This window comes from Urtica dioica, chromosome 8 (genome assembly GCF_054948205.1).
Source record: "Urtica dioica subsp. dioica isolate 48M chromosome 8, U.dioica_male_clone48M_v1_H2, whole genome shotgun sequence".
NCBI classification, from domain to species: domain Eukaryota; kingdom Viridiplantae; phylum Streptophyta; class Magnoliopsida; order Rosales; family Urticaceae; genus Urtica; species Urtica dioica.
In genome coordinates, this window is record NC_142763.1 from 18,707,288 (window position 1) to 18,733,761 (window position 26,474).

Below are 26,474 nucleotides of genomic sequence, written 5' to 3' on the forward strand. Positions count from 1 at the left end.
CTCTAGATCAGTCTAACCTTGTATTAAGTGATATAAAACGACAGTGAAACCAAAAGATCAAACTTGACACTGTCGTTTTAATCCTTATCCATTATCCCGCTCCTCTTTCTCCAAAGTAAGCTTTTCCCGCTCAGCTTGGCTTGGACCACTCCACACGTGTCAGCCTCTCCTCTTCTCGTACAAACAGTAGCTCTCCTATTGGTGACTGAGACTTGACAAGGATTGGTATCACAACGGAAATATCCCTGCCAGGCTGTCTTGACAGCTTGCATTCTTATCCCTTCATACATCACTCTCTGTATAAAGCTTGTAGGCCTGCGTGCCTTTTGTTGCGATATTTTGATAACTAGCACGCAAGCGGATGTATCGAACAAGTAATAGTGTTACGTAAGTAACGGATATCGATCCCACAGAGACTAGTTACTCTAGCGATTTTCTGAAACTTTATGCTAATTAATTCCAAGTAAGATTAAGAAGATGGTTGTAACAAAAGCAATAATAAAACTAAAGTAGAGAGTTAAATACGAGTTTTGCAAGAAGAGAAGGTAGGGGTCACGATTTCACCGGAACTAACTAGGACGGGGGTTTCGGGCTCGAACAACAAAATCTACTCCTATGGATGCTAATCTCACTCTATCAAACTTATTCACTAGCCTCTCTCGAGTGTTCTAGCAAACCTATGCAATTGACGGATTATTATCCTCTCGGCATCTAATCCTATTAAAACAATCACACGCAATGAAACAAGAGTTCAAACGATTACATAAATTGCCTAGATTTTCTAACCTAGGATCAACTATGATGACATGAACAAAACCACGATTATTTACTCTCTCTCGAGTAGCTAAACAATCCTAGATAACAGTTCTAATGGTGATCAAGCACTAGAAAGCATAACGAACAATTCATATCAAGCAATCCATAATAATGAAGCAAACAATGATTATCTAACCCTAACGAGCCCCCCAACCATTATCAATCCCGGCTACATCGCAACCCCAAAAGAAACTTAGCCTCTAATGGAATTCATAATCAACGCTAAACATTACAGAATAATTAAAAGCACTAAAATAAATATTGAAACCAACACAGAATTCATATTAAATAAAATTGATGTTCAACAATAATTTAGAGCAATAAAATAAATAAAAGAAAGGGAAGAAAGAAGAACGATTTGTTGTCAATGGTGCCCACAAGAAGAGTTGTAATCTTTATTTTGTACATTTGATGTAATAAAGTCTCATGACGACTCTTGCTTGTAATTGCCTATTCATTCATTAATAAAGTTGACACGTTCATTCATTCTTTCTTTGTTTGAAGCTTTATGATAAAACCTTAGTCTTTTAGTCCATAAACAAACTTAACAACTTACGAAGAGACAAATGTAGATTTGCATGAACAAACTCTTCGTAGTTTGCTTAAAACGATATATTCGCAATCTTAGGGTCAAAGGACTATTGACCTCAGTATGATTGTTAGAAGAATCTATGATGTCTGGTTATGAGGCATTGAGCGTTGGGGACTCTATAGTTCTTCTAGGTATCTTCCGAAGGTACTGAATTGACCAGTGCACTTCTAGAGACAAGATACGAACAAACCATTTAACCTCTTATGTCTCGAAGTCACTATGTACGAATTGCATCATGCTTACCTTAATCCTGAAATGAGACATGCCATTTCACACCTTAGTATTCTCATTTGAGAAAGTCAGAGTTCGGACTCACTATGTGATTCCGAACAGGGCCTATTGGTGAAGTACTAAGTTGTGAGTATGTCATGAGTAACTTTGTGAAGTTCTCATAGATATGGAATTCATGTACAAGATTGCTGAAATGCAATGTATGTCACATCATGCTTTGTTCCTTGGAGTGTGAATAAATGAACAGGCCAGTGTCCAAATTGAGTCCTGACTCTTTTGGATGAAACAATGTGACTTGTTAGCTCCTCGTCATATACATTGTTTCTAACTTATTCACAAGCGACAAAGGAGTTGAGGAAATAACAGCTAGAAGGGTAAAATGGTAATTTAGTAAATCCCGACTAGCTGATGACATTCATGAAGGGTAAATATAGATAATATTCAGTGGATCCGCTCATTATAATTACGTGAATTCTTGAGTAGAAAATAAATTCATTTGAACCGAGAGATTTTCAGTGTCAGCTCTTTAGTGGAGTCAGTTGGCATTAAGCTAAACTTGGAAAAGGTTTGTGAACTTTTGAGTCCAAGTTTTTAGCTCAAGCTTTGTTCATTAGGGTCCATGAGGTCACTGTCATGAATCACATCGATAGGAATAGTTAAACTGGAAGCTAAGTCAAAACAAGAACGAAAATTGTCAAAATGGTATTTTTGTCTTTTGAGACATATGATGAAATGAATGTCAATAAATTTTTTGACAAGGTCATTTGATGACATGCATCACTCGGCCATGACTTGATCATTGGGCCTTGTGGATTAATTTCATTTCATAAGAATTTTATTGAAAATTCTTAATGGGCCTTTCTCATGTTGTCATGAACAAATGAAGAAGCTTCTAGAAGCTCCTTCTAGATGAAAAGTAGGCGCCCATTATACCCATAGGAAGAGAGAATATTTTGTGCATAAATGTATCATGATACTTGCCAAAAGAAAAAGAGGAAACAAATTTCCCCTAAGAGGAAGCATGTGGGCGCCCAAATATGGTCAAGAGAGAAGCAAACAAAAGAGGAAACAAATCCAAGGACTACTTGTTTTGTCTTGGACGTGCACCTCTATGAAGGAAAAGGGAAATTGGCTCATGAATATGTGATATTCTATAGAAGAGGAAACTACCTTATTGAAGGTGAGACCTCTCCTATAAATAGGAGCCTCATTCCACACTTTTCATTCATTCCATCTAAGTTAGAGATTGAGAGCTTCTCTCTCTAGAACTTGTGGTTGCCGCCCCTCTTCTCTCTCTCTCTCTCTCTAGTTTATTTTCGATTTTTCTTGTTTTGGCACCTAGGTCCTCACTCGACCTAGTGTTTAGCTCTGCGACTTCAAGACTCGTTCTTAAGTCGTAGTGTTTAAAAGTGCCCACTCACTAATTCCTTTATTTCGAGTGATTTAGTGATAGAAACTTTCGTGGTTGCTAGAGGTGCCGAGGAAAGGAAGAGAGACGTGCTGCGAGGGGAGACGAGCGTTGCAACTTTCTAAGAGCTTCTCAAAGATCAAGCTTCAAGAAAGGTTAGTAAACTTCTTAGCTCATATTAGTTTTTAATTACATGTACTTGCACTTGTCTAGGTTAGTAAAAACCGTTTTTACTTGTAAAAGAAAATTTTTAAAATTTCGCCGCTTCCCGGAGCGTTAATTATTTTCTTAAACCCTAGATCGATTCCAACAAATGGTATCAGAGCTATGGTCAAAGATTAGCATGTACATGTATTTAAAAATATGAGCTTGAAAATCGTTTTCGAAAGTTTGCTAATTTTGTGACAAGTTAGAATTGTTATCTTAGATTTTTTTTAATTTATTGCTCATGTCTTTAAATTAAAAACCATGTTGTTTTTCTATGATTTTGGGATGTTTTTAAAACACACTAGAATCAGTTCTAAATTTTTTTAATTTTTTATATTGAAAAACGTGTTTTAAAGGTTTGAGAAATTTCGAGTAAAATTTTGTGACTAGTTTTCTTGTCTTACTAGTTTCTTATTTTTACTTGAATCGTTTTATGCTTGTTGTTATTTCTTTTATTCCTTGTTATTACCTTGCTAATAAAACACAAATAAAAGCTTTAACAACCTTCATAAAACGTTCCGTTACACTCGATTCTTTTTCGCACCTAAAAAGGACCAAGCTTTAATTATTTCTTTTTCTTCGAGCTGGAGTAAACCCGCATTAAAAGTGGCATAACTCTCTGCTTAGAAATCGAAATTTAATTATTCTTGAATCAAATTAAAGCTCTGTCTGTCCTCTGTCCAATGCCATCGGTTTCGGCTCAAAAGGACATGGGAGCCGCCAGATATTGCGATTTTACTCCAAGGTGCGCGGCTGTGCTGAAATTCCAGTTTTTTAGAAATCCGGATTTTCAAACCCCACTACCATGAGTTATAGAAGTCTAATGAGAAAATTTTCTGGAGCAAAAATGTTTTTCATATGATTATAAACATGATGTGTAAGATTAAAATGTTTTGATTTTTGAAAGTTTAATTGAAATTGAATTTTTACAAAACTAGTTTGAATTTTGAAAAACCGTTTTCACTTTCATACTTGAAAATATTTTGTCATCCAAATCAAATAAGTTTTCAAAATGTTTTCAAAACTATATCTATATCACATATGTTCAAAATCTATATGCTCTTGAAAATTTGAGTGGGAGGTCTCCTTGTAGACAAGCCGAAAAATAAAAAGATGTGTAATCTCAAACTTTCAAGTGTTCGAGTGAGTTGAAGTTCACACTTCCCTCACGCACTTTCCCGAAATAGAAAATAGGAAAAGATCGAGTATGTACCTTGTGCCTTTATGCACTAATACTGCTCTGAACATGTCGATCTAGGATTCTCTTCTAGCTGTCCGCTCTGTCGCTCTTTAACTAGGAAATCTGTTTCCGAACTTATAAGAGTCGATGAACCAACTCCAAAAACTAAGTGGGAGGGTTATACTTGTTGTTTGTAACCCACGATCCCCAACACTAATGAAAAGTGCAAGTGTCGCCGGACTAAGAGTCACCCTCGTGGCCCTCTCTTAAATGAGAGTACTCAAGGGCGCTTTGCTCTGATCATTGCTCAATGAGCTACGTCCGAGAGTGAGACGATGATGACAAGGCCTCCCCTTGGGGGGTTGTTTTTCTAAGTTGACCTTTTGGACTAAGTGGTTGGTTACACACTTAGACTCAATCCCTAGTAATCCTCCCTCGAGGCCCTGCGAAAGGATGTGAGTGATCAAACCAATTTACAAGGTGGCTAGTCAAAATTGATGTATTGACATCTTGGCTTAGCATTAATGATGTGTCATTTACTTATAAAAGGAGATTTTTTGCGGCCTTCTCTTGAGGGAGTAAATTATCGTTTGGTTTATAACACCTTTGGATTTTATAAAAGTCTTAATAAAACTTAAATCCTAAACCAAAGACTAATCATAAACTTGTTTCAACTTAAATAAGCAACATGTCTCTCAACCTTCTCTCGTTCATCCTTTCCTCGAACAAACTCGAAAACGAAAACTACGTAGATTCGAAACATAACCTCGACATAATCCTTACCAAGCACAAGTGGGTACTCACCACCCCGTGTCCTCCTCTGACGAATGATGATTCGACTCAAGAGGACAATGACGCCTTAGCGGCCTGGCTTCGATCCGATGAGATTGCGAGGTGCTACTTTCTGGCATCGATGAACAATGTGTTGCAACAACAACATCGTGATTACGAAACTGCCACCGACATGCTCACCAATCTCCATGAGATGTTTGGAGGGCAAAGGCGTCAAGCAAGGTAAAAAGCAGTCCGATAATTTATGAACTGTCGCATGAAGGCTAGGACTCCTGTTGGAGACTTTATGATATTGATCATTAGTCATCTGAGTAAAATGGAAATCCTAGGATCTGAGATTGATGGGAAGAATGTCATAGATGTGATCTTAGAAACTCTCCCCGCATCTCTTGATACCTCCAAGATGAACTACTCCATTAACAAGCTAGAGTACACTGTTACCAAGCTTATGGAGGAACTTCACACTGCTGTAGGTCTCACTAAGAGAAAGAGGAATCAAGGAGAGGCACATGCTACTGAGCAAAGAGCCTCCGCCTCTGGAACTAAGAAGAGACCTCACAAGGCCGATAAAAGGAACTGTCCTGCCAATCTCAAAGCAAAGGAACATAGTATTGTACTAGTTACCGAAGCATGCTTAGTAGCTGATAATGTATCGACGTGGATTCTTGACTCCGCTGCTACTAACCATATTTGTTGTTCCTTGAATGGTTTCAAGAAAACCAAAAGCTTAGAGGAAGGCGAGTTTTGTTTCAAATGGGGTGATGGGAGCCTGGTGTCCGCGAAGGCTGTGGGATCCGTGACGCTGTCTTTTGAAGACCGCACTTTAAACTTGAATAATGTTTATTTTGTTCCTACCTTTGGGAAGAACTTAATATCCGTTGCTCGTCTTCGTGAGCAAGATTATTGTTTAAAGTTCATTAAGAATGGAATTCGTATTTCGTTTCCTGATAATTCTTTTGTCACTGATGCATGTATGAAGAATGCTCTTTTCTACATCTATCCCACTAAACCTTCTCTTTTAGACACCGAAATAGATAATGATCTAATTAGGGAGCCAAAGAGGATCAAACTTTCTGAATCCTCCGATCTAACAAAATCAACATACCTCTGGCACTTGAGACTTAGTCATATCAGTCTAGATAGGATTAAGAGACTTGTGAGGGATGGTCCACTCCAAGCCTCTGCAATAGGTTCACTACCTACTTGTGAATCCTGCATAGAAGGAAAAATGACTAAGCGACCTTTCTCCGATAAGGGTCGAAGAGCCACTGAGTTGCTGGAACTGATATATTCTGATGTATGTGGTCCGCTCAGCCAACAGGCACGTGGGGGATACGAATACTTCGTTACCTTTACCGATGATTACTCACGATATGGGTTTGTCTATTTGCTCAAACACAAATCCGAGACCTTTAACGTATTTAAGGTCTTTAGGGCTTTAGTGGAAAAGCAAACTGGCAAAGTGATCAAAACCCTTCGATCTGATCGAGGTGGTGAGTATATGTCTGGAGAGTTCGATGACTTTCTTAAAGAAGAAGGTATCGCTCCGCACCTGGCACACCTCAACAAAACGGAGTGTCAGAGAGAAGAAACCAAACTCTTATGGAGATGGTTAGATCAATGATGAGTTACTCATCACTCCCGCTTTCCTTTTGGGGATATGCCCTCGAAACAGCCACCTACATTCTGAACCAAGTTCCGTCCAAAACGGTTCCTGGTACTCCTTATGAACGATGGACTGGCCGTAAAGTGAATCTTGGCCGCATCCGAATTTGGGGTTGCCCTGCACACGTGCTGAGGCAAAAGACTAGCAAGTTGGCTAGTAGGTCAGAATTGTGCCTGTTTGTGGGATATCCAAAGGAAACCAAAGGTTTTACTTTCTATAGTCCCGAGGATGATAAGACTTTCGTTAGCACGAATGCTCGTTTCCTCGAGGAGGACTTTATGAAGGATGCGAAACCTAGAAGCAAAATTGTGCTTGAAGAAAAGTTGGGTGAGGAAGCTTCTACCTCATTTGTAAGAACTGTTCTTACCCCAACTGAAACACAACCCAACTCATCAGAATCTCGTCAAGTAGTACTTCGACGTAGTGGGAGGGCTACTCAAAAGCCTGACAGGTACATGTCTTATGGAGACTCTCTTGTAGCCGTCTCTGACATGGATGATCCTGTTTCCTATAGCCAAGCGATGGCTTGTTCTGAATCAAACCTTTGGCTTGACGCCATGAAAGTTGAAATGCACTCGATGTATGTCAACAAAGTCTGGAAACTTGTAGACCTTCTTGAAAGGATTAAACCCGTAGGGTGTAAGTGGATATACAAGAAGAAAAGGGGTCCTGATGGGAACGTCGAGACGTTCAAAGCACGACTTGTGGCGAAGGGTTATACCCAACAAGAAGGGATTGACTATGAAGAAACCTTCTCGCCAGTCGCGATGCTTAAATCCATCCGCATACTCCTATCCATAGCTGCAGCTCTCGACTATGAGATCTGGCAAATGGATGTCAAGACAGCCTTTCTGAATGGCAATCTTGACGAGCGCATTTACATGGCTCAACCAGACGGTTTCGTGGAAGAAGGTCAAGAGACCAAGGTTTGTGAGTTGCTTAAGTCCATTTATGGATTAAAGCAAGCATCTAGGTCATGGAATATTAGATTCGATGAAACTGTAAAGAGCTTTGGCTTTGAACAGTCAATAGATGAGCCTTGTGTTTACAAGTTAATACACGAAGGCAAAGTTGTGTTTTTGGTGCTATGTCGATGATATACTACTCATTGGTAATGACGTGGGTAAGTTATCTGAGGTTAAGGTCTGGCTGGCAAAGCAATTCGATATGAAGGATCTAGGAGAAGCCGCGTACATTCTGGGGATCCAAATCTTTCGAGATAGGAAAAACCGGACCATGTCGCTCTCTCAAGCATCTTATATTGATAAGGTGATGGATCGCTTCTCGATGCAAGACTCCAAGAATGGTCAAACACCCTTTAGGCATGGAGTTTCACTCTCTAAGGACCAGTCTCCCAAGACTGCACAAGAGATTGAAGACATGAGGAAAATCCCTTACGCCTCTGCCGTAGGAAGCCTCATGTATGCTATGCTTTGCACTAGACCTGACATCTGTTTCGCCGTTGGCGTAGTTAGTCGTTTCCAATCCAACCCTGGACCCGAGCACTGGATTGCTGTTAAGCATGTTCTTAAGTATCTTCGAAGAACTAGGAACTTGATGCTTACATACTCAGGTACTGACCTGACTATGACGGGATATACCGACTCCGATTTTCAAGCGGATAAGGATTCCAGGAAATCCACTTCGGGATCTGTGTTCATCCTTAATGGTGGAGCTGTTGTGTGGAGAAGTATTAAGCAATCTTGCATTGCTGACTCCACAATGGAAGCAGAATATGTGGCTGCTTGTGAAGCATCCAAAGAGGCTGTATGGCTTAGAAAATTCCTTAAGTATTTGGAAGTTGTTCCAAACGTCGACGAGCCCATGACCCTTTATTGTGATAATAGTGGGGCTGTCGCTAACTCAAAGGAACCTAGAAGCCATAAGCGCTCTAAGCATATTGAGCGGAAATACCATTTGATTCGAGAGATCGTGCAGCGCGGAGACGTGGAAGTGAAGAAGATCTCAACGGTGGACAACCTCGCAGATCCATTCACCAAGGCCCTAGCGAACAAGGTCTTCGACCAACATCGTGAGGGATTAGGCATGAAAGACTACACACATCTTCTTTGAGTCAAGTGGGAGTTTGTTGTCAATGGTGCCCACAAGAAGAGTTGTAATCTTTATTTTGTACATTTGATGTAATAAAGTCTCATGAAGACTCTTGCTTGTAATTGCCTATTCATTCATTAATAAAGTTGAAACGTTCATTCATTCTTTCTTTGTTTGAAGCTTTATGATAAAACCTTAGTCTTTTAGTCCATAAACAAACTTAACAACTTACGAAGAGACAAATGTAGATTTGCATGAACAAACTCTTCGTAGTTTGCTTAAAACGATATATTCGCAATCTTAGGGTCAAAGGACTATTGACCTCAGTATGATTGTTAGAAGAATCTATGATGTCTGGTTATGAGGCATTGAGAGTTGGGGACTCTATAGTTCTTCTAGGTATCTTCCGAAGGTACTGAATTGACCAGTGCACTTCTAGAGACAAGATAAGAACAAACCATTTAACCTCTTATGTCTCGAAGTCAGAGTTCGGACTCACTATGTGATTCCGAACAGGGCCTATTGGTGAAGTACTAAGTTGTGAGTATGTCATGAGTAACTTTGTGAAGTTCTCATAGATATGGAATTCATGTACAAGATTGCTGAAATGCAATGTATGTCACATCATGCTTTGTTCCTTGGAGTGTGAATAAATGAACAGGCCAGTGTCCAAATTGAGTCCTGACTCTTTTGGATGAAACAATGTGACTTGTTAGCTCCTCGTCATATACATTGTTTCTAACTTATTCACAAGCGACAAAAGAGTTGAGGAAATAACAGCTAGAAGGGTAAAATGGTAATTTAGTAAATCCCGACTAGCTGATGACATTCATGAAGGGTAAACATAGATAATATTCAGTGGATCCGCTCATTATAATTACGTGAATTCTTGAGTAGAAAATAAATTCATTTGAACCGAGAGATTTTCAGTGTCAGCTCTTTAGTGGAGTCAGTTGGCATTAAGCTAAACTTGGAAAAGGTTTGTGAACTTTTGAGTCCAAGTTTTTAGCTCAAGCTTTGTTCATTAGGGTCCATGAGGTCACTGTCATGAATCACATCGATAGGAATAGTTAAACTGGAAGCTAAGTCAAAACAAGAACGAAAATTGTCAAAATTGTCAAAACTTGTATTAAGTGATATAAAACGACAGTGAAACCAAAAGATCAAACTTGACACTGTCGTTTTAATCCTTATCCATTCTCCCGCTCCTCTTTCTCCAAAGTAAGCTTTTCCCGCTCAGCTTGGCTTGGACCACTCCACACGTGTCAGCCTCTCCTCTTCTCGTACAAACAGTAGCTCTCCTATTGGTGACTGAGACTTGACAAGGATTGGTATCACAACGGAAATATCCCTGCCAGGCTGTCTTGACAGCTTGCATTCTTATCCCTTCATACATCACTCTCTGTATAAAGCTTGTAGGCCTGCGTGCCTTTTGTTGCGATATTTTGATAACTAGCACGCAAGCGGATGTATCGAACAAGTAATAGTGTTACGTAAGTAACGGATATCGATCCCACAGAGACTAGTTACTCTAGCGATTTTCTGAAACTTTATGCTAATTAATTCCAAGTAAGATTAAGAAGATGGTTGTAACAAAAGCAATAATAAAACTAAAGTAGAGAGTTAAATACGAGTTTTGCAAGAAGAGAAGGTAGGGGTCACGATTTCACCGGAACTAACTAGGACGGGGGTTTCGGGCTCGAACAACAAAATCTACTCCTATGGATGCTAATCTCACTCTATCAAACTTATTCACTAGCCTCTCTCGAGTGTTCTAGCAAACCTATGCAATTGACGGATTATTATCCTCTCGGCATCTAATCCTATTAAAACAATCACACGCAATGAAACAAGAGTTCAAACGATTACATAAATTGCCTAGATTTTCTAACCTAGGATCAACTATGATGACATGAACAAAACCACGATTATTTACTCTCTCTCGAGTAGCTAAACAATCCTAGATAACAGTTCTAATGGTGATCAAGCACTAGAAAGCATAACGAACAATTCATATCAAGCAATCCATAATAATGAAGCAAACAATGATTATCTAACCCTAACGAGCCCCCCAACCATTATCAATCCCGGCTACATCGCAACCCCAAAAGAAACTTAGCCTCTAATGGAATTCATAATCAACGCTAAACATTACAGAATAATTAAAAGCACTAAAATAAATATTGAAACCAACACAGAATTCATATTAAATAAAATTGATGTTCAACAATAATTTAGAGCAATAAAATAAATAAAAGAAAGGGAAGAAAGAAGAACGATTTGTTGTCAATGGTGCCCACAAGAAGAGTTGTAATCTTTATTTTGTACATTTGATGTAATAAAGTCTCATGACGACTCTTGCTTGTAATTGCCTATTCATTCATTAATAAAGTTGAAACGTTCATTCATTCTTTCTTTGTTTGAAGCTTTATGATAAAACCTTAGTCTTTTAGTCCATAAACAAACTTAACAACTTACGAAGAGACAAATGTAGATTTGCATGAACAAACTCTTCGTAGTTTGCTTAAAACGATATATTCGCAATCTTAGGGTCAAAGGACTATTGACCTCAGTATGATTGTTAGAAGAATCTATGATGTCTGGTTATGAGGCATTGAGCGTTGGGGACTCTATAGTTCTTCTAGGTATCTTCCGAAGGTACTGAATTGACCAGTGCACTTCTAGAGACAAGATACGAACAAACCATTTAACCTCTTATGTCTCGAAGTCACTATGTACGAATTGCATCATGCTTACCTTAATCCTGAAATGAGACATGCCATTTCACACCTTAGTATTCTCATTTGAGAAAGTCAGAGTTCGGACTCACTATGTGATTCCGAACAGGGCCTATTGGTGAAGTACTAAGTTGTGAGTATGTCATGAGTAACTTTGTGAAGTTCTCATAGATATGGAATTCATGTACAAGATTGCTGAAATGCAATGTATGTCACATCATGCTTTGTTCCTTGGAGTGTGAATAAATGAACAGGCCAGTGTCCAAATTGAGTCCTGACTCTTTTGGATGAAACAATGTGACTTGTTAGCTCCTCGTCATATACATTGTTTCTAACTTATTCACAAGCGACAAAGGAGTTGAGGAAATAACAGCTAGAAGGGTAAAATGGTAATTTAGTAAATCCCGACTAGCTGATGACATTCATGAAGGGTAAACATAGATAATATTCAGTGGATCCGCTCATTATAATTACGTGAATTCTTGAGTAGAAAATAAATTCATTTGAACCGAGAGATTTTCAGTGTCAGCTCTTTAGTGGAGTCAGTTGGCATTAAGCTAAACTTGGAAAAGGTTTGTGAACTTTTGAGTCCAAGTGTTTAGTTCAAGCTTTGTTCATTTGGGTCCATGAGGTCACTGTCACGAATCACATCGATAGGAATAGTTAAACTGGAAGCTAAGTCAAAACAAGAACGAAAATTGTCAAAAGGGTAGTTTTGTCTTTTGAGACATATGATGAAATGAATGTCAATAAATTTTTTGACAAGGTCATTTGATGACATGCATCACTCGGCCATGACTTGATCATTGGGCCTTGTGGATTAATTTCATTTCATAAGAATTTTATTGAAAATTCTTAATGGGCCTTTCTCATGTTGTCATGAACAAATGAAGAAGCTTCTAGAAGCTCCTTCTAGATGAAAAGTAGGCGCCCATTATACCCATAGGAAGAGAGAATATTTTGTGCATAAATGTATCATGATACTTGCCAAAAGAAAAAGAGGAAACAAATTTCCCCTAAGAGGAAGCATGTGGGCGCCCAAATATGGTCAAGAGAGAAGCAAACAAAAGAGGAAACAAATCCAAGGACTACTTGTTTTGTCTTGGACGTGCACCTCTATGAAGGAAAAGGGAAATTGGCTCATGAATATGTGATATTCTATAGAAGAGGAAACTACCTTATTGAAGGTGAGACCTCTCCTATAAATAGGAGCCTCATTCCACACTTTTCATTCATTCCATCTAAGTTAGAGATTGAGAGCTTCTCTCTCTAGAACTTGTGGTTGCCGCCCCTCTTCTCTCTCTCTCTCTCTAGTTTATTTTCGATTTTTCTTGTTTTGGCACCTAGGTCCTCACTCGACCTAGTGTTTAGCTCTGCGACTTCAAGACTCGTTCTTAAGTCGTAGTGTTTAAAAGTGCCCACTCACTAATTCCTTTATTTCGAGTGATTTAGTGATAGAAACTTTCGTGGTTGCTCGAGGTGCCGAGGAAAGGAAGAGAGACGTGCTGCGAGGGGAGACGAGCGTTGCAACTTTCTAAGAGCTTCTCAAAGATCAAGCTTCAAGAAAGGTTAGTAAACTTCTTAGCTCATATTAGTTTTTAATTACATGTACTTGCACTTGTCTAGGTTAGTAAAAACCGTTTTTACTTGTAAAAGAAAATTTTTAAAATTCCGCCGCTTCCCGAAGCGTTAATTATTTTCTTAAACCCTAGATCGATTCCAACACGATTGAATTCGGAGAAGGAGAACTCGTCGGGTTGTCAATTCCGTTGAAGAACGCCGTTTTCCTCTTTCAAAAGCTCTCAAGAACAACCAAAACAATAAAAGAGAAACTAAAACAAAAACGAAGATTTTGTTTTCAGAGCTTAGAGTCTAATATATAGGTCAAAGGGTGATTTTCAGAGCATATTGGGCCTTTGGAATGATTTAATTGCTCAAAAACATCAAAAACGGAAAGTAACTCCGTCAAAACCCGAAGAGCGCGCGGCGCGCGGCTCCAAATCCGGGTTATGCGCGCTGCGCGCGTAAGACTCTGTGTGATTTCATGATTGCGTTCTCAGGATGCGCGGCGCGCTATTGCCGAGGCGCGGCACGCGGTCTCTAAGTCTGTCATCGTGCGGCGCACGAGGGAGGGTGCGCGGCGCGCGGTTGTCGCCAATTTCCTTGCTTGTGCTTTTTGACTCTATTTCGACCGTTTTGTCTCCAAATCCCGTCCTTTTTCCACGAAATTGATTGTAGACGCTCTATTGCTCTTATGAACCTGAAACTACTCAAAAACCTACTAAAACCATTAAAATACTTGAGGACTCGTCGGTTTTTGGTTCGGGAAATAGGAGTTTTACGCGTGATTAACGCACCTATCAAATCCCCCCAAACTTAAACCGTTGCTTGTCCTCAAGCAACACAAAAGACTAAACAATAAAATAAACACACCAAAGAAGTTACACTAAAAAACGAATGGTGATTACAAAGTTAGCAACAATATCAAGTGTTAGTTACATGCCTCAACCTACAAAAATTTCCGAATCCAAGTCAATCATCACATGAAACCCAAAAGTAATTAGATTGACTAAATGGCCTTTTTCAACACATTCCCGATCAAAATCTCCCGTGTGTGAAATATGTCCCGAAAGAGTGAGAGATCAACTCAATATGTTCGTTCACGTCTTCTAATGTCAAGTGCTCAAATAATAATGAGATGAATGTGAATCGAACACCATAATGCTTTTCGCCGCTCACTCTCCACTAATGCAAGACACTTACCAAAGAAATCAATAGGGCTTTGTCGGCTTGTAGTGTTAGGCTAGGGTCAACGGTAGGATATGGTCAAAATATGGCTAAAACGTCAACCTAGCGACTCAATCTCACCAAACTCACCAACTTTCACATGATATTACTCACTCCCCCATTCCCACGTTCATGGTATAATATTTCACCTTTCGCGAACGTTTTCTTTCCTAAGCCTTTACTTCCCAATGTTTTCCCCCCCAAACTTTGACTATGCAACGTCTAGTCTCTAAAACTAATGTCAGAGATTACCACGCCAGGAACTAATACAAATAATAATAAAATGCATAAATTAAACACTCTTTTTTTTGTAGTATTTTCTTTTTCTCTTTTTTTTTTTCTCATTTTTTTTTCCTTTTTTTTTTCTTTTTGATACAAAACAATAAAAATAAACACGAACAATCACCGGCGTGGGTCTAATGAACTATAAAACACGTAGAGACTAGTCGAAAAACATGTCACAAAATCGAAAGAATTCACTCAAGAGTCGCTAAGTTAACGGGGTTCTTTGTGGGATTTCAACAAATATGGGCTTGGCTTTTTCTGACTAAGTAACGAGAAATGATTAATCGTTCGGCTTTTTCTGCAAGGGTGCTCAAGGAAGTATTACGGGTTGGCTTTTTGGCTCTGATCGGTCCAAATGAAGGCCTATGTCATTTTTCCTAGGTTCGTGACATGTCATTTCGCCTCGATGAGGGCTAGAGCGGTTCTTAGTGTTCGTGAGCTAAAAGACATTTAAAGATGTGATCGAACCTCTAAGGACTACTCAAACCCCGGGACGACGTGCGTGCATAAGTGGGAAAAATCAACCGAAATTGCGTTACTCAAACCACTAGTCAATCACAATGAAGCACAAAATTTTTTAAAATTGACTCGAACTCGGATTTCTTTGAAAATACATGGTATCATTGGCAAGTAACGAGAGAAAACACTTTAATACTATCACTTATAAGCAATCACCAAACAAAATTAAGAAAATCAAAATTAAATAAAAAAACAACATAATCTAACAGAAATCCCCCACAAAGTAGTTCACCCTCCCAAACTTAATCTCTACATTGCCCTCAATGTAGATCCATAAAAACACGGGAGACAGAGAACTTACCTCGCGGGGGTGGTAGAACTCCCCTACTCGTCGCCGCCGCGCTCGGGAGGCGGTGGATCTTCTTCTACGCGCTCTTTCTTCATCCATACCTCTTTGAATGGCCTCGGCCAACGTCCTCGCCATGGCTTGAATGGAGACTTCGGCTTTGCACCCTTGCTCGCAGTTTTTGTTGATTCTTCTTTAAGAGCCCGTGGCGGAGGTGTGGATGGTGGAGTGGTGACTTCGTACGTCTCGATGACGTAGATCTCTTCTTTTTCCTTCTTGCGCTTTCGGGTTTTACAGATCCCGAACGTCTCCTCCTCGTTCTTCACGCGCGTCTTTAGCTCACCTTTTTGCACGTCTATGCAAACACCGCAAGTGGCCAAGAAAGCCCTTCCGAAGAGAATGGGGATATCGCGATCCTCGTCCATGTCGATGACGTAGAAATCGGCCGGAAAAGTGAATTTTCCGACTTTAACGAGGAGGTCTTCCACGAAGCCGCGCGGGTACCTTACGGTCCGATCTGCCAGTTGGAGAGTGGTGCGCGTGGGCTTTAGTTCACCCACCCCAAGTTTGTTGAAGACGGCCGACGGCATGAGGTTGATGCCCGAACCAAGATCGCACAACGCGTTCTCGATGAAGATGTCTCCAATGGTGCACGGAAATGTAAACTTGCCCGGATCTTCTAATTTTGGCGGGAGCTCTTGTTTTAGAAGCGCACTACACTCGGCGGAAAGTGCCACCGTGAGCCTTTGCGGGAACGGAAGTGGCGGCTCATATGTATGGACCGGCGGGTGCGGCTTAGGAGCTCTGGTGATCGGGGCAGCCTCTTCTTCTTCTTTCTTTGGGCTCTCGGTGGCTGCAACGTGTTGATGAGAAATGGCATTGCAGTGCTCCCTTGGATTCACTTCGGAGGTGCTTGGAAGTGTGCCTTGGGGTCGTGTGTGGATGGCGGTTGCGAGTTGCCCCACCCGCGTCTCGAGATTTCGGATCTGAGCCGATTGGTTCGAGAGTGCCGTCTTCGTTTCGTTCATGAAATCGGTGGTGGTATTCACGAAGGCAGTCGTCGACGTGGCCAAATTAGCTACGAGCTCCTCCAGATTGGTCTCGTTCTTGTAAGCTCGCAATGGTGGGGCTTGATATGGCGGTGGTCGGGGCTGATTCTGATGCGGTCGAGGCCGAGCTTGCGGTGCGGGTTGCATCGGCATGTTATTCTGGGGACCGCGCCATCCGCCATTCTGATAAGTGCTCATTGGGCCTTGATTGTAGGGCGGCCGATTGTTGATGAAGCTTGCTTGTTGGCCCTTGTTCCCTTGCGCGCACTCATCGCTAGAATGAGGGCCAGCACACCAGAAGCACGACTCGGGGGCGGGGGTTTGGATAGCATGAACTGTAGCTTTCTGCTCATGGAGCGTTTTGGTGAGGTCGGCCACCTGTGCTGCGAGAGCTTTTATCAATTCCATCTCGGGCGTGACCGGCTCGCGCTTCTGAATTCTTCGCTCGGAAGGACAGTGGTCGTTGTTGTACGCGAGCTCCTCGAGGATGGCATGAGCTTCTTCCTCGGTCTTTTGGAAGAAGGATCCCCCTGCGGCGGTGTTGACGAGGGTGCGCGATGAAGGAGAAAGGCCGCCGTAGAAGATTTGCACCATCATCCACCCTTGGATGCCATGGTTAGGACACTTCCGCTGCAGCTCCTTGAAGCGTCCCCAAGCTTCAAATAAAGACTCACCCTCGAACTGGGAGAACGAATGGATCTCGTTGCGTCTCTTGTGCATCTTCTCGAACGGGAAGAACTTTGAGATGAATTTGACGCGCAGGTCGGCCCACGAGGTGATGGAACCCGGCGGGAGGGAGTTGAGCCACATCTTGGCTCGGTCCCGTAGTGAAAATGGGAAGAGGCGGAGGCGGATGGCTTCGTCGGACACGTTGTGGAGCTTGAACGTGTTGCTGATCTCGACGAAGTTGGTGAGATGGTCTTGCGGGTCTTCGGCCGGTGATCCCGAAAATTGGGATTGTTGCACCATATGGATCACGCCGATCTCGATCTCAGGGTTGATTGGAACGAGAGCTGATGACCTATCTTTTTCGCATACACCTTCAAAAGCAAGAAAATGACACAAAAAGTTAGAAAACAAAAATTAAGAAATTAAATAGCAAGAGCAAGCAAATCCGATCGCTATTGTAGACTAGTCCCCGGCAACGGCGCCAAAAACTTGTTGCGATATTTTGATAACTAGCACGCAAGCGGACGTATCGAACAAGTAATAGTGTTACGTAAGTAACGGATATCGATCCCACAGAGACTAGTTACTCTAGTGATTTTCTGAAACTTGATGCTAATTAATTCCAAGTAAGATTAAGAAGATGGTTGTAACAAAAGCAATAATAAAACTAAAGTAGAGAGTTAAATACGAGTTTTGCAAGAAGAGATGGTAGGGGTCACGATTTCACCGGAACTAACTAGGACGGGGGTTTCGGGCTCGAACAACAAAATCTACTCCTATGGATGCTAATCTCACTCTATCAAACTTATTCACTAGCCTCTCTCGAGTGTTCTAGCAAACCTATGCAATTGACGGATTATTATCCTCTCGGCATCTAATCCTATTAAAACAATCACACGCAATGAAACAAGAGTTCAAACGATTACATAAATTGCCTAGATTTTCTAACCTAGGATCAACTATGATGACATGAACAAAAGCACGATTATTTACTCTCTCTCTCGAGTAGCTAAACAATCCTAGATAACAGTTCTAATGGTGATCAAGCACTAGAAAGCATAACGAACAATTCATATCAAGCAATCCATAATAATGAAGCAAACAATGATTATCTAACCCTAACGAGCCCCCCAACCATTATCAATCCCGGCTACATCGCAACCCCAAAAGAAACTTAGCCTCTAATGGAATTCATAATCAACGCTAAACATTACAGAATAATTAAAAGCACTAAAATAAAGATTGAAACCAACACAGAATTCATATTAAATAAAATTGATGTTCAACAATAATTTAGAGCAATAAAATAAATAAAAGAAAGGGAAGAAAGAAGAACGATTGAATTCGGAGAAGGAGAACTCGTCGGGTTGTCAATTCCGTTGAAGAACGCCGTTTTCCTCTTTCAAAAGCTCTCAAGAACAACCAAAACAATAAAAGAGAAACTAAAACAAAAAGGAAGATTTTGTTTTCAGATCTTAGTGTCTAATATATAGGTCAAAGGGTGATTTTCGGAGCATATTGGGCCTTTGGAATGATTTAATTCGCTCAAAAACATCAAAAACGGAAAGTAACTCCGTCAAAACCCGAAGAGCGCGCGCCGCGCGGTCGTCCTTGCGCGGCGCGCGGCTCCAAATCCGGGTTATGCGCGCTGCGCGCGTAAGACTCTGTGTGATTTCATGATTGCGTTCCCAGGATGCGCGGCGCACTATTGCCGAGGCGCGTCACGCGGTCTCTAAGTCTGTCATCGCGCGGCGCGCGAGGGAGGGTGCGCGGCGCGCGGTTGTCGCCAATTTCCTTGCTTGTGCTTTTTGACTCTATTTCGACCGTTTTGTCTCCAAATCCCGTCCTTTTTCCACGAAATTGATTGTAGACGCTCTATTTCTCTTTTGAATCTGAAACTACTCAAAAACCTACTAAAACCATTAAAATACTTGAGGACTCGTCGGTTTTTGGTTCGGGAAATAGGAGTTTTACGCGTGATTAACGCACCTATCACCTTTAATATCATCAATGAATACAATAATATTTGTTGCTTCTTTTATTCAAAAATACTATGTCTAGTTTTCCTTTATGGTATCAGAGCAATACCAGGAATGACAGACCTACCCACTCCCCTAGAGCAAAGCTCTCAGACCGAAGGTCAAACCTTCATCCCACAAACACCTCAATCCTACTTCATAAATCCCTCCAACCAATCCCTCACCATTAGACTCTCAGACACAAACTATTTGGTGTGGAGGCAACAAGTTCTCTCCAATGTCAGGGGCTATGGCCTTGAAGGCTTTCTGTTTGGAAAAATACCAAAACCGACGGAGTTCTTTGAAGCATCAGATCCAGTCACCGGGCGTGCCATTCAAGGCCAACCCAATGGTGAATACACCACCTGGGTCAGACAGGACCAACTTCTTGCCTCTTGGCTGTTGGCTTCCATGTAAGAATCGGTGCTTGTCAACATGGTGGGCTTTGAAACGGCCAGTGAAATTTGGGATTCACTAGAAAAATCGTTTGCCTCCCAATCTCGTGCCAGAATCATGCAGTACAAGCTCCAACTCCAAACTCTCAAGAAAGGGAGTCTAACCATGAGGGAATATCTCACCAAGATGAAGGCGTACACCGATGTTCTTGCCTCCGCAGGTCACAAGCTCAGCAAAGACGACCAGATCCTCCACATCCTCTCCGGGCTTGGACATGAGTACGATCCAGTGGTTGTTCCTATCACCTCGAAGATGGAGCCCTTTCTTGTGAAGGATGTTGCAGCACTCCTTCTGAGCTTTGAAACGAGGCTCGACCCTGCCGGAGATATAGTGGCTCCATCTGCTCAGTTCGCTTCCCAGTCACCTCACCAGCCTCCAAGAAAGACCTCCTTCCAGCAAGGACCACCAAGCAACCCTCAACCGTCAGGCAGAGGCAATCACCGTGGACGAGGGCGTGGAGGCAGAGGCTGGAACAACAATAGCCGTGTCCAGTGCCAACTATGTGGAAAAATGGGCCACACCGTCCAACGGTGCTTCTACAGGTTTGACTCATCCTTTTCCGGCTCGTCACCAGCGTCATCACGTCAGGCAGGCCCCGATGGTGGATACAACAACAACAACTCCTCTACCTTCTCGACCAACATCTCTACTTCAAACGACTCCACCCACAACTCAAGCTGGTTCCCAGACTCTGGAGCCACCAACCACGTGACGAATGACCTCAGCAACCTCAACCTTGGCTCGGAGTACAATGGTGGCAGCAAACTTCTTGTCGGAAATGGTGCAGGTTTGCGTATCTCTCATGTTGGCTCATTTATAGTTTCCTCAAAAAATTCTCCCACCTTTTTACTCTCAAATCTGCTCCATGTACCTCATATCACAAAAAACCTCCTAAGTGTTTCACAATTTGCTCTTGACAATCACGTTTATTTTGAATTTCACCCAAATTTTTGTCTTGTAAAGGACCAGGCCACGGGGGAGGTGCTACTGCGATGGAGTCTTGATCGGGGTCTCTACCGTTTCCATCTCAACACTCATCATGATCCTCAAGCTTCGCCACACACCAAATCACTTAGAACTAGTCTCAACCAGCCTTTACCTTCAATCAAAAACACTGGTCTATGTTTATCTAGTGTCTCTAGTCCATCTCTTCCAAAAGAGGCGTTCGACTTCGAAGCCAATGCCCAATCTTCAATGGACATTTGGCACCGACGCCTTGGACACCCAGCAAGTAAAGTTGTGCAACAAATTCTTCAAAGTTGTAATTTGCTCAAAGAAATGAAAAGTACCTTCCATTTTTGTCAAGCTTGTCACTTGGGAAAGAGTCACAAACAACCTTTTTCTTCATCTACTACTGTTTACAATGAGCCTTTTGCCTTGATTCATTCTGATTTGTGGGGGCCCTCTCCGGCATTTCTCGGAGCGGTTTCAGATACTATGTAAACTTCATTGATGCTCACTCAAAATACACATGGATTTACCTACTAAAAACTAAATCTGAAGTCTTTGACACTTTCGTTTACTTCAAAAAAATGATTGAAAACCAGTTTAATACAACCATCAAAATCGCGAACCCACCATCGACACATGGGAGCAAATGAAGTCAATCTTGAGGAAAAGATTTGTGCCAAGCCATTACCACCGAGGAATTTATACCAAACTTCAACGACTCAACCAAGGAAGCCGAAGTGTGGAAGAATACTACCAAGAGATGGAAATGTTGATGAGCCGCGCCGACATATAGAGGAGGACCGAGAACAAACAATGGCTCGATTTCTAGCCGGGCTCAATATCGACATCGCCAACGAAGTAGAGCTCCACCACTACGTAGAGCTTGAAGAAATGGTCCACATGGCAAATATCATAGAGAAACAATTAAGAGGAGGAAGCAATCGATCCTTCAAGACCGCCGAAAAGACTCCTTGGAAGACGCCCTACCAACAACGAGAAGATAAAGGATCAAGCTCCTCCAAAATAGTGGATCCACCATCGCCCACGCCACTCACTCATGATGTTCAAGACAATACCGGCATCAACATGTCAAGAAATAGTGACATAAGGTGCTTCAAATGCCAAGGTCGAGGACACATCGCTAGCCAATGTCCAAACAAGCGCACCATGATCTTGACGGAAAATGGAGAGTACGCCACCGATGAAGAGTCGACGGAAGAAAAAGAAGAGAACGAAGAAGATCCGGCCAATGACATCCCAAAAAGTCTCACACTTGTGAATCGTCGGTCCTTAAGTGTGCTCGCTAAGGAAGATGACGACGCTCAACGAAAAACAATCTTCCAAACACGGTGCTTCATCAAGGACAAGGTATGTAGTTTGATCATTGATGGTGGTAGTTGTACCAACGTGGCTAGTACTACCTTGGTCGACAAGCTTGATTTATCGATGACCAACCACCCACGACCATACAAGCTCCATTGGCTCAACATTAATGGAGGTGTTAAAGTTGTTCAACAAGTTGTCGTTCCATTTAAAATCGGAATATATGAAGACAAGATTCTTTGCGACGTGGTTCCAATGAAGGCCGGACATTTACTACTCGGACGGCCATGGCAATTCGACCGGAAGGTATCTCACAACGGCTTCACCAACAAGTACACTTTCCACCACAACCACCGCGACATCACTTTGTCACCACTTTCTCCAAAAGAAATTTTCAAAGACCAACAACAAATGTGCCAAGAAAGTGAGGTAATAATAAAAAAAAAATTAAAAAAAAATTAAAGGAAAAGACAATTTGATTTTAGGGCAAATCCTTCTCAACCCGGAGGGAATGATGACGACATCTCAAGCATCAATGTGAAGAAAGACCAATGGACTCATCAACAAATTTGGATTTACTTGTTTGTAACCTCTAGCTTTTAATTTTCATTACTTGGTGGTTATGTTTTTTTTCATTCATTTGGTTTTATAACCATTGAATTAGAATATGTATGGTTTGTGTCTAGAGGTTATTATCTAGACTATATATGTGTGTGTAAGCTCTAGTATGGGCATCTTGGAAGATATATGAAAAAAGTGTGTTTGTGTGTTTAGTGAGGATTCTCTTAGTCTAGAACTTATCAAGAATTTGTGCTCAAAATTCTTGTGGCGTTCGTCCGATTTATCGATGGGAATTCCGCAACCCATCGTGGCATCATTCGATCCATCCTAATTTGAAAGTTTCGAGCACGAAAGCTTCGTCTATATCACAACCTTCCGATAGACGGTCCGCTCAAATTTGAACTCCGACGAATTCACATCAATTATGGACACCATATACAAAAACCCCATGAACATAATTTTTTTTTTTTAAGAGCTGGCGTTCACTCGCTCTCGTTTGTCGCCTCCACTTTTCTCTCTTTTTTGGCCAGACATCTTGGTTTTAGAGACAGCAAGGAATTCCGCTTGGAAAATCAGGGTATTGTTCACGATAAATCCATTTGACTCGTCGTGAAGATCCTCCAACGGCATAAGCTCAGTGAAGTGGCTGAACGGACTTTCGTTCGGGGGTTCAAAACATGAGCTCTCTGCAGCATATAAAAAGGATCCATTAGAATATGTAATGCTAATTAACCAATTTAAACGTTTCACATTGCTAAACGCCCAATCTCTTACAATATGTAGTTATGCGTATGCTCCGATGTAGAATTCTATTGTAAATGCTACTTCCTTATAAAATTGGGACCTCTACTACATAATTAGAGTGGTGAGATTAGCAATGGTCTAACACCTTAAATATAAAAAAATGCTTATTATTTTTTAAGGAAATTACTCGACTACCGGGTTAATTTTTTTTTTTCGAGAATATCTCATGTCTCATTATTATTCCAAGGATATTTTTTAGGGTCAAGCGGCTAAATGGCCAAATAGAACTTAAGGATTTGCAAAATAGCCAAAGTTTATCAAGTATAAGCAAAATAGCCAAGTTGCGATTATTAATCCAGGCAGGATTAAATTTAATCCACACAAAATATCGGGATTAAATTTAATCCAGGCAGGATTAATTTAGTCCAGGGATGAGAGTGATGGCTATTTTGGTTAACCTAATGAAACTATGGCTATTTTGCAAAAGTCATAGTTTGAATTGGCTAGTTCATGCCATTTTTCCTATTTTTTAAAGCTTTTCCTGTTATATTTGACCTTTTTTTTTATTGTTCACCGTTTCCTTTAACTTTTTCTTGGTTGTTTACCGTCTAATTTCATATAACTATTAAATCATCTGAAAACTAAAAAAAAATGAGGTTTTTATAGAATATTCAATAATTGAGGTATTCAGTGACTTATCATCTTTAAACGATATATGTGTGAAATTTTCCTTATTTTTTTTTAACTGTGAGTATCTGATTTTACCCAACTAAGCCCGCTAGTCTAAATCCTTGGGATCAATAGTAAAATGCATTTCTTTTGTTTTACAATTTTAGACACAAATTATAGCACTCAATTGGATTGTTTGGTATTGTGCATCAAATTATACATTTAGCTCGATTTTTTTAACACTACATTGGACATGCTCTTAGTAGGCAAATTTGGTAACAATTGCAACAAAAAAAAAGGGTGGACATACCTGTGCGCTCAAAGTGTTTGCCATTGATTTGATCGAGCACTCTCAGCTTATACTCTGCGTAAACCGACCCGCGAATTTCACCAAATGTCACCGGAGATAGCTCCAATACCATTGATCTTATAACTCTCATACTTCCTTCCGGAACGACTGTCGGAAGAATCGTAAACACCCTACAGAAACCCGGCACAACAACACTAATAATTATACCAACAAAAAAAAAAAAAAAAAACGCAAACACCAGAGAAAAACAAGACAAATCACGCACCACTTATTCGTTTTGTCCGAAGTGAAAACTTCGGACTTGTGCGATTCGTTCCCCAGCTTGGAGAAGTCCTTGATCACCCAAGTGAAGATTCGGTTGGTTATTTCTGTGAGATTAATAAGCTCAACTTGGTGAGCAAGCCTTTACAAACTTGGAGAGCAAGCAAACTTGATGAACAAGCAAACTTGATGAGCAAGTAAACTTGATGAGCAAGGATACTTGATGTTTCATTTCCTATAAATAGCCATAGTTGTATGCATTTCATTTAAAACTAAAAAAAAAACTTGTATTTGACATATTATCTTCTAAGCAAAGAGAAAGAACTTTTCTCCCAATATAGTGTTCTCCTTATTCCCATTTTAACTCTTTATCATTACTTTGGTAACGATCTTATATTTGGAACCAACATTTGGTATCAGAGCCGATGCCGAAGTACATGGAGTCACCTAGCAAATCCACCGGAGGAGACACAACGGCGACGAATATCGGGAAGGAAGGAAACGTGACGCTCAACTATCCGATGCTCACGAAGAGCAACTACTCAGTGTGGGCGTTGAAGATGCGGGTGAATCTACAGGCGCAAGGCGTTTGGGAGGCCTTAGAAGATGGAGTTGTCGAAGTACGCCAGGATAGAATGGCTCTCGCCGCCATCTATCAGGGAGTTCCGGAAGATGTCCTTCTCATGATCGCCGAGAAGGATTCCGCAAAAAAGGCGTGGGAGACGTTGCGGACGATGCACATGGGTGCAGACCGCGTCAAAGAAGCCAAGGTTCAAACCTTGAAGAGCGAGTTCGAGGTTCTCCGTATGAGAGACGGTGAATCTGTGGACGAGTTTGCCATGAAGCTTACATCCATTGTAACAGGTATTCGCTCGCTAGGTGAGCAGGTGGACGAGACCAGCGTGGTCAAGAAGTTCCTGAGAGCGGCACCTCACAGGTACATGCAGATTGTGACGTCGATCGTGCAGTTCGGTGACCTCAAGACTATGTCAGTTGAGGAGGTTGTCGGTCGTCTAAAAGTCCACGAGGAGAGGCTTCGGGGCTATGGCGACAAGGAGGAGGAAAAGCACCTCCTGCTCACGCATGAAGAATGGATGGCCAAGCAGAAGAAGAACCATAGAGTCGAGTCTTCTTCCAGCTCGTCGAGGCGTGGCGGGTACAGCGGAGATGGCAGACCACGTGGCAGAGGCCGAGGACGAGGGCGAGGTCGAGACATGCGAGGTCGCGGAAGCAGCGTACGTACCCCGTCAGGAAGGCACCACGACTCGAAGAGACAAGAGCACGATGAAGTGCTACAATTGTCAGAAGCTCGGGCACTACGCATCAGAGTGCCGTAACAGGAACCACGGCGAGGAAGCGAATCTGATGAGATTCCATGAAGACGAGCAACCCGCACTCATGTTCACCGAGCAGATAGTGAACTTGGAAGTGCGCAGGGACGAACAGGAGACGAGCATCGTAGGCAAGAGAGACGCCAAGCTCGGGCGAGAACCGGTCAGAGAAAAGACCGACCTGGAGGAGCCAGCCGATGCAGAGTCGAGCCTGGAACCCGAGCTGATGATGGCCGAGAAGAGGCCCAGCCTAGAGAAGACGGCCACCGAGACGGTGATGCTTGTCGAGGACAAGGTTATTGCGAACCTCCTCAGAGACGGAGAAGAGAAAGTCTATACCGACGTTTGGTATTTAGACAATGGTGCGAGCAACCACATGACGGGAGACCGAGCTAAGTTTAAAGAGCTCGATGAGAAGATCACAGGGAACGTGAAGTTTGGCGATGAATCAATCGTCGAAATCAGAGGCAGAGGATCCATCTTGTTTCAGGGAAAAAACGGGGACCAACGCCTACTGACCCAGGTGTACTACATCCCGAAGCTGAAGAGTAACATCATCAGCCTTGGTCAGAT

General features: G+C 41.7%; 2 protein-coding genes across 2 annotated transcripts; both read right to left on the reverse strand.

Annotated features, from left to right (window-relative positions):
- Nucleotides 1-15,597: 15,597 nt before the first annotated feature.
- LOC149388504 (uncharacterized) lies at nt 15,598-17,418 on the reverse strand. Its single transcript, XM_089622450.1, has one exon. It carries the CDS (start codon nt 17,416-17,418, stop codon nt 15,598-15,600), a length of 1,821 nt encoding a protein of 606 aa, XP_089478576.1.
- A 5,636-nt stretch (nt 17,419-23,054) lies between these two features.
- On the reverse strand, nt 23,055-24,929 carry LOC149388505 (ubiquitin C-terminal hydrolase 12-like). The gene is made up of 4 exons (XM_089622451.1): nt 24,896-24,929; nt 24,575-24,677; nt 24,310-24,479; nt 23,055-23,272 (listed from the first exon to the last, which is right to left on the reverse strand). Exons 1-4 carry the CDS (start codon nt 24,927-24,929, stop codon nt 23,055-23,057), a joined length of 525 nt encoding a protein of 174 aa, XP_089478577.1.
- Between the last annotated feature and the right edge of the window lie 1,545 nt (nt 24,930-26,474).